Raw genomic sequence first — 8,972 nt, 5'->3', positions numbered from 1 at the left:
CCGGTCCAAACTTTCAGCCGATCATAAGACGCCAGAGACAAATGGAGGCAGTGAAGGGGCCCCTGCGCTACCTTTCAGTGATCCCGGTGACAGTGGTGTTAAGGCTGAAGAAGGTATTGATTGCCACCGAAAATATTGATATGAGATCGAGTATATCTAGAATGATTGGTTCATGCTGCCCTCTAGTGGTCGCAGCGAGGAGCCGCAACAGAAAATCCTCTCAGATATCAGATTTGGTAACACCTCATCACAGTGTGATAATTATGAGAAACAGAATCGACATCTGCTTTGGTGATCGCTGCTCTCTGGTGAGCAGACCAGTCTCCGCTACATCAGCATCTCTTCGCTGGTTTCAGCCCCGAGGCGTCGCGGCGGCAGCGTGGAGCCCCTCCGCTCCGCCGCGGACCGCATCAGCTGACGCTTCCTGCGGTTTGCTGCAAATGAAATGACAGTTCAATGCAAAAGGAAATCCGAGTCGCAGCGGAAACATACGGAACCCGTGTTTTCAGCCATCGAGGCGCCGGCAGGTCACAGACTGTCCTCACAGTTCCTCTGCTAGGATGTCCTCATCTGAGAGTGCTGCGTCACATGAAGGTATGTCGACCTCTGCTATTAAGCAGGCTGCAGCACACAAAAATATCCTACTAGATATGTAAAACCAAACACCCCAGCCCAAAATAAAAACGAACACAAATAAAATTTGAAATCTTTAGATAGATTACATAAGAATACTGCCAATAAAACAAATAATTAATAAGAAGATGATAAAAGTCATGTACTGTGACTGCACTTCTGTTACAGCCTGTGAAGCATCAGCCTCTGCATCAGAGGCTGAACCTCTGAGGATTGTTCTGCTGGGGAGGACCGGGACGGGCAGAAGCTCCTCGGGCAACACCATCCTGGGCAGGTCTGCATTCTGGGCTGACACCTCCCCCTGTTCTGTCACCACACAGTGCAAGAGACAGACTGGGACAGTAAACGGGCGTAGCATCTCTGTGATCGACACTCCGGGGTTCTTCCACACAGGCCTACCCCCTCAGGAAGTCATGGCAGAAGTGGGACAGTGTGTCGTCCTGTCCTCTCCGGGACCCCACGCCTTCTTGGTGACCCTGCAGCCCGGCAGGTTCACACAGGAGGAAAGGGACACCTTGGAGTGGATCAAAGCTACATTTGGGCCTGGAGCCACCAGGTTTATCGTGGTGCTGTTCACCTGGGGGGACCAGCTGCAGGGCAAATGCATCAAGGACTTCCTGGAGGAGAGCCATGAGCTGCTGGAGTTCGTCAGCAGCTGCCACGGCGGGTATCACGTCTTTGATAACAGTGAGCAGGACAAGACTGCGGAGTTCACACAACAGGTTGCACAGCTTCTGAAGAAGGTAGACAAGATTGTGGCAGACAATGGAGGCGGTTGCTATAGCAATGAGATGTTTAAGGAGGCTGAGAGGGCCATAAAGGAGGCACAAGAGTGGATTCTGGGACAACGAGGTCCACAGATGGAGTCCCCTCAGAAGGAGGCTGAAGACAGAGAGGAGCAGGGACCAGAGTTAGAGACAAGGAGAAGGAGGGAAGAGGAGGAGAGGAAGAGGGAAGAGGAAGAGGCCAGGAAGAGGGCGGAGAGGCTTTTCTGGTGCGAGCTGGTGAGCGCACTGGGTAAAGGCGCCGCAGAGGGGGCAGGGATCATGGGGAAGGACAAAGGGAAAGGGAAAGCTGTGAAGAAGGTGAAGGTGGTGGAGAAGGCAGCAGCTCTGGCAGCATCGCCGCTCTCCATCAGCTCCGCGGCGAAAGCAGTGGGAGGGGCTGTGAGAGAGGGAAGTAAGGTGTTATACAAACACCGAAAAACCTTCCTGCGCTGATGGGAACTTGCCTGCCTGCATTTCATGATACAAGGACATAGAAGTGATTATGTGTGAAAGAAAATTTAGCTTTTTTTCCCACTGTGCATCATGCATCTAATGCTATCAGTCTCGAACACTGACCCAATGCACCAGCACTTTCAGACCATACGTTAAATAAGAAAGCATGCATATATTTGTGTGTGTATGGGCCATAAAAAAAAAAACACAGTTCTGAATAGAGAGAAGTCATATATTATAATAAAAGTAATGTCATAAAAATGGTGTGCAATTCAACTTTCTCCCAGTAACACATTTGGAAGTGTCAATCTTTGCTTCAGTCTAAGCTTTTACAGAAATTCAAGACCCTCAAATGCTATTTTCCCTATTTACTTCTTCTTCTTCTTTTTTTTTTTTTTTACCCCTGACATAACAAGACAGTTCAGTTGGAGTGATGACCCCAGAGAGACAGAAACATTTGTTTCACTGAAATGCTCCAGCAGTTGTCTGTTCCATCTTTGGCTTCTTTAAGACACGACAGAAATATTTAGCCCTTTTTTCTCCCATAAAGAAATACACTGAAATACAAAAAGACAACGATGAAGAGGAAATACGAAAAGTTAACATACTTGGCAATAAGGAAAAAAAAGTTTGCACATAATACAGTAAGCTATTCAGGGAGCATTTAACATTACTGAATAGGAAGACACTTTGTGGAAGATTATATATATTAGAATATTTGTCTTTACTGTAAATCACTAGGCAAGACTGAGTTTGGATGACATGTAGGAACCTTTGAAAGTCTGGGGACTCTAACAGCTGTGACACAGGATACACTTGTGATGTGTATAACTAAAGCTACATATAGTCTGAGTAATTGCTGTACACAAATACTACAGCCAACCTCAGGTACATCCCTGTGGATTCAACTCATCTCAGTACCTAAAGGGGACAGTAAGGACAAATAAAGTTTCCATAGTGTTACACACTTGCCTGAATTTAAGTTGCACGTGCACATTAGGGACACATTTCAAGTGGAACATTTGCATCTTATGAAAAAAACAAACAAACAAACATACATACATACATACATCACAAACCTACATAACGTGTGCATACATATGCATACACACACCAGCAAACACACAGACTCACACAAAAGCTACCAGTCAGACAGAAATGCAACTTCTAGAATTGCACTCATTTTGGTCTACAGAGGGATGTCAGACCATTAGTCCCATTCCTAAATACATGTACAGTTGAAGGGTAAGGTCTGTGTTCGGATGCTGAGCTGTAGCAGGCACAGGTGGGCGGCCGTACGGCGCAGACGTCTCCTTTAAATGGGCATCGGCAGGGTCATCTTCGCTTTTCCTCGAAGCACTGCAGACAGGCAGGGGACAGAGAGGGACAACAAACCAGGCGTGAGAAGAGAGTTTCATTTCGAAACCACAGCGTTGACCTTCTTCCTCTCCTGTGTTCGCCAGCTGAGCCAACACTCAGAAACTATTCCCAGTCACCTCAACTGCACAATATTTATCCCACTGAACTGGAAAAGTAGGATTTAAGACTAAACCTCGCACAACAGACAATAGACAGAATACAAAACAACACACAGCTTAGACGTCTGATTAGTAAATGTACAGTCAATAAATCAAGCTATGCTTAAGTTTTTATTATCAATGAAGCATTTACCAAGGAAAAATACCAAAAATTTCTATATTTATATACTAAATTTTGCTTCCCTGTCTTTGCTTCATATCATTAGAAAAAGTTGGTTTGGATATTTTTGGCTACAAAAGATAAAAGTTTGGGCTTGGTTGGTAAATTATAATGAGCATATGTCATCGATTTGATCTTTTATAGATTAAACACTTGAGCAATTACTCAAGCAAAGGCAAGATCCCTGTTAAGTCGTAGCTCTATAGATAAAGACTATTAACATAACAACAATAATACTATTACTACTACTATTAACTAATTATGTCAACAAAAGTTTAGTCGGAGGCTTCTAGTCTTCTCCCACTGATCTAAAGGCATCACAGCCACAGCTAATGGTTGTTATACTGAATCATCCCCTTTACAACAGTCTATACTCACCCCTTGTGACGTAAAGGTAGAAGAAGTCACAGTAGAAAATGGTCTGCACAACACCGGACACCACTGCAATCTGGTCAAAGAAGCCCTCTGTGTGGTAACGCCACACCCAGTTGGCTATGTAGAGGGCTCGGTAGAGGCCCAGGAAGAACAGGTAGTGGGTGGTGATGGACTCGGCCTCGCCGGTCTTAGTGATCATGAAGAGTTGCGGCATTATGGCCACCGCCTCCAGGAAGATGGAGAAGGTCCAAAGAATCTGGGCGGAATCGGCAGGAGGGAGATACATGAGTTTCAAATGGGGATGTTGACAATAAATGTGAGAAGAGGTGTTTTATGTAATTAATCCAGATACACATGAACACATCTTAAATGGAGATAAATAACTTAGTGTGTTTATTTACCTCCAGGGGGTTGAAGGCATAGCTCTCCAGGAAGGACAGTCCGATGACCGGCACCAACAGGAACTCCACACGGAAGGTGTCGTTCTCTGAGTCGTATGAGTTCCTGAAGCGCATGTAGATCAGGTACACAGTAGCATAGGACATAGCCAGGAACACCACCTGAAAGACATACTGATAGTCAGACATGATGCAGCCTGTCGCCTGTTTTTACAGGTCAGATTTACTGCTGTTTGAATAGGTACTATATGTTTGTGTGTGAGTTTGGATAGACTTGCGAGCTTGTGTGTGTCACAGGCATGTAGGCACAGCTTGTCTAACAGACTTGCAGCTACAGTCAGCATCAGCTTCAGCTAAGAAAAGTGTTTTCACTGGGCTTAGATTTAGGGTAAACTTCCCGGGGAACGTGTGTGTGTGTGTGTGTGTGTGTGTGTGTACCCACTTACCTTCATGACTGTGTTGTAAGCAGAAATGAAGACCGTGAACAAGTCAAGGTACCTGGTGGTGAAAACAAGTGCAAACAGCACCTGAGACTTCCCAGAGATGCCTAAAGGGGAAGAAACATTAAAATGAGATGAATCATGTCCTAAAGCGGATGACTGGTCATTTAGTGGCCATGAGCAGCTCACAGACACGAGAAGCTTCAACTGCAGCGCAGACAGTCCAGTTCGCTCGACACAAGCAGGCAGCAGCTTGCATTGTCAACGCTGCCACGTAGCTTGAACTCCTGCAGAACTACTCAGCATTATGCAAACACTGTGCCCCCGATTACACACCGAGCTGGTCTCTCCAGCGTCTGTGTGGCCGCTGCTGCAGCGTGCAGCCGCATGCACACTGCCCCACAGAGGCCGCGCATGCAGTCGGTGCAGTGGTGCCAGTGTGTGAGCCTACCAGAGCAGGATCTGCTCCTCCATATCTTCAGCAACAGGATGATGATCGCCACCAGATGTGACACGTCACCAGCGAGGCGAAAGATGTTCATGTTGTTTGTTTTCCGCTTAAACGACAAAAAACTTCTTGCAGCAGCTTTCAGGCCTTCCACGTCCACAGGAGACAGGGCAGAGTCGCTCAGCCTCACACACAAACCCCGTGCGAGTAAGAAATAAAATTAAAAAAAAAAAAAAAATGACAAGACGAGATACACACACACACTTCCGCTCCGTCCCGGCCGCTCGTTGGCTCGTTATCAAAGTGTGTGTAGACAGACAGGTAAGACTGACGCTGGCTCCGCTCGCAGACTCAGAGGTGTGTGTGCTGCGGATTTCCCTGGAAAGTTGTTTCAGAGGAGGTGACGTGGCTGACAGCTCGGACACCAGGAACCAGCGTCAAGCCAACCCGGATCTGACGAACACACGCTTTTCCGGTTCTCACTTTTCAAAGTAAAGCCCACATTAGTGAACACGGTCGCTTCAGTTCGGCATTTGCCCATTAAAAATGACCCCTTTGTCTATAAAATGTATCTGTGTCACCTGGTATTAGGTTCAGCAAATGTTTGGCATCAGCAACTACTTCCGGCCGACCCGTTAAAGGACGTTGTCGTTTTATTTGGAAGGTAAAATTCCTTTATATCCGGTGTTTTATGACTTTGTCCTGGCTAACTTGATGTTACTTAGGAGAATGGCCGCACATACTTGGGTCTGGTTGGCCATCCTCAAGAAGTACTGCCCTGATAAAACAGCAGATGGCGATAGGCTGCAGACAATAATAAACTGGAACTCTATCTATCTATCTATCTATCTATCTATCTATCTATCTATCTATCTATCTATCTATCTATCTATCTATCTATCTATCTATCTATTGTCTTCAGGCTGAGATAACACTAAATGAATAAAGACTTAATTAAAGCCAATTAGATGCATAAATGTAATAATCAATGTAATAATCAATGAGCCAAATAATTGACAATGATGAATAATTGTCTGGAACAGACTCATTTGAAAATATCTCATCCCCACTGGGAAGGATGTTTCAAGTCTTCTGCAGCTGTGTGATGAGCTGTTGGTATTTCTGTTCTTCTGGTTTAAATGAGACTGAGATAAAACTTTTTAAAGGAATATGAAAGTTTTTGTTGAGATTAAGGGACTCATCTTCAGATGTCACATATTTGCTCCTGCAAACCAAATCTTTGATTTGTGATACTAAAAAAATCTTAGTGTTTATCCCAATGTGAGAGACTTGTATCCAGTGAGGGTTAGTAGCACAATTGTACTCATGCTTTTCAATGTTTTAAAATACCCTCCACCCTCTCTGTCTTAACCGTCTTCTGACATTTCCGCTCCACCTACCTCTATTTCTTCCTAATTCTGCTTTCTGAATCGCTGTCAGAACCTAAAACCACTCACCCTCCATTTGTCATCACTGGGCGTCTCCCTACCAATCAAATCCCACCGTCTCCACCTCCTCATTCGTCCTCCCTCTCACAGTAATCTACAAATTACAGCTGAACTCTGGCATTGCACACATCCTGCTCCTCTGCATCCTACTCTCGTATTTGATGCAGTAAAATCAGCACAGGGCACCTGAGATTACACAGGAAATGCTTCCAGCCTACTTAGAGCACATCCGTGGTGGTGCAGAGAAGTGAGGGGGCACCACACACCAACGGAGAGTACACAGCTTCTTTAAACACCCCTGAAGCATCCAGCACAGAGCCCGGTCCCTTTATGTGTCACTGGGTTGTTCATGTTGAGTATTATTCTCAAGCAGAACTGTTCATATTTTTTGAATGGTACATGAACAGTGGAGACGGTTGATAAGTATATATACAATATATGTGATAAATTAGTCTTGTGTGGGTGATTTATTTCAGACAGGAATGTGGATGGGGGTATATGAATATGTACTGTAGAGGACATCCTCTGGACAGAGCTGACCCATACATAGGCCACTGTAATAAGGGTGTGCTGAGCAAAAGGTTATGGGAACTAATCTGACACCCAGGCCTGATTAGAAGCTATTTATACATACACACAGTCTGCCCTGAGGAGTCTGTCTGCCTGGTCATCTCCTGCCTAGCTGCTGGACTGCGTGACTGTCTGATCAGTCTGTGTTTAACCCTCGATCTTCTTGTGTTTTCTTGTTTTGTTTTTTTTCACTGTAATGGCACCCAGTTATTTAGTTTCTGATTCCTTTCAAACCCACTGACGCTCTATGGCAGAGACTCCTCTCAGCTGTGGGCACTGACACTATAGTGTGTGAAGGCTGTGATTATCTTTAAAATGAGGCTTGGGGTAATTAATATGTATAATCATTTTGGCAATCATGCAAAGTTCAAATTAACCACCTGGAGCTTCATTTTAAAGCCTAGAGCCTATAGCCTCCATAATCTAAGGAATATTTAAGGCTTTAAAGCATCTCTGTTTGACTTTTACATAGTTTTGATTCATATCAAAAGCCTATTTATCAATGACAAAGTATCTTTTATTCACTGGGAATCAGACAGGCATGGTGGATTATCCTCCATGTAGGGTTGGACGCAGGTACAAAGAAATATTTTGTGCCATTGTTAGGAGCAAAATTAGACCAGAATTAGACTTGAAACATTCTCTTCATAAAGTCTATTCAAGGTCTGAATAAAGAAAAAACCCCTATCACAGCATTTCCACTCGCTTTTCAACTTTCCACATGCCACAATCCAAGAAACAATTCAGAGAAATGATCAATAGTATCACCACATTTCCCTGCTCTGGGTCTACTGTTCAGGTTGGCTGACCTGTACCAGCCAGCTGTACCCATCATTCATGCCACTCATTCATGTCCTTGAGCAATGCAATGCTAAACCTTATTGAACGAGGCACCAGTATTTCCTGTGCAGCTCACACAGGCCTTGTTATGTTTGACTGACACTTGAGCGGTTCGCGTCAGCCTCGACAGCAGCTTTCAAACAGACTTCTGTCAAAAGCATCATTTCCTTCATCGTGTCCTTGCTACCCTCATGAGCTCCCTCCGTCTGCCCTCGAAGTTTCTGTTTGCTGTTTACCTCACTGTTGCTGCTACATACTGTACCGTGTCTCCAGCCGCCCCCTCGTTCCTCCTCTGTGAAATTGTCATATGGGCAGTTGCGAGACCCACATCCCTATTCAGGGGAAGACATTTTGAAAAGAAGTACCCCCCCGCTCTATAATTTAGAAGGTAGAGAGAGGGAGGGAGCGATGAGGGGGCTAAAGGGGAGCTGTGGGTGAGAGTCGTTACCATAGAAACTGTTATGCTCAATTCATATTTCATATAGTCATCTGGATCCTGGATGAAGGAATTCTAAATTAAACCAGCAAATCTTGGGATCGTTTCTCTGTTGAGCACAATGAGACGGTGTCAGTCTTCATTAGCCAGCAGAGAGAACACACAGTGATGCAGGGATCGCTGGGGTGGTTTTAAGGTCTGTTGTCGTGACAAATTGCAACACAAGTGGAAAAGAAAAGAAGTTCTACATGTTACATTTTATTACTATGAACGTGGTGCAGCTGCTGTGGTAAAGAACTGGGAACTGGGAATTTATAAAACTTGTTATTGTTGTTAATATTAACTTAATTTTACCTTTGACTTCATTCAGGCCTTAGTACTGCTACCCGTGGTGTGATGTCACAGATTACTGGATTATTATTGGTCTTTTACTACAAGCAGGATTGTTAATATTGCCACTGGACCT

The 8,972-nt window shown here is 44.7% G+C and overlaps 2 protein-coding genes across 2 annotated transcripts; one reads left to right on the top strand and one right to left on the bottom strand.

Moving 5' to 3' along the window:
• The first annotated feature begins 460 nt into the window (after positions 1–460).
• On the top strand, positions 461–2,256 carry LOC139618448 (GTPase IMAP family member 7-like). Its single transcript, XM_071474384.1, has 2 exons — positions 461–594; positions 802–2,256. Exons 1-2 carry the CDS (start codon positions 561–563, stop codon positions 1,851–1,853), a joined length of 1,086 nt encoding a protein of 361 aa, XP_071330485.1. The 5' UTR covers positions 461–560; the 3' UTR covers positions 1,854–2,256.
• Positions 2,072–5,651, bottom strand: kdelr3 (KDEL endoplasmic reticulum protein retention receptor 3). Its single transcript, XM_071474392.1, has 5 exons — positions 5,216–5,651; positions 4,771–4,871; positions 4,328–4,486; positions 3,930–4,182; positions 2,072–3,212 (listed from the first exon to the last, which is right to left on the bottom strand). Exons 1-5 carry the CDS (start codon positions 5,304–5,306, stop codon positions 3,169–3,171), a joined length of 648 nt encoding a protein of 215 aa, XP_071330493.1. The 5' UTR covers positions 5,307–5,651; the 3' UTR covers positions 2,072–3,168.
• Positions 5,652–8,972: the final 3,321 nt, after the last annotated feature.

The sequence above is a fragment of the Trachinotus anak genome, unplaced genomic scaffold (genome assembly GCF_046630095.1).
Source record: "Trachinotus anak isolate AG129_WGS33_773 ecotype Australia unplaced genomic scaffold, CSIRO_AGI_Tana_v1 ptg000003l, whole genome shotgun sequence".
NCBI classification, from domain to species: Eukaryota; Metazoa; Chordata; class Actinopteri; order Carangiformes; family Carangidae; genus Trachinotus; species Trachinotus anak.
Note: the sequence above shows the minus strand (reverse complement) of the source record. Positions and strands in the feature narration are given on the sequence as shown.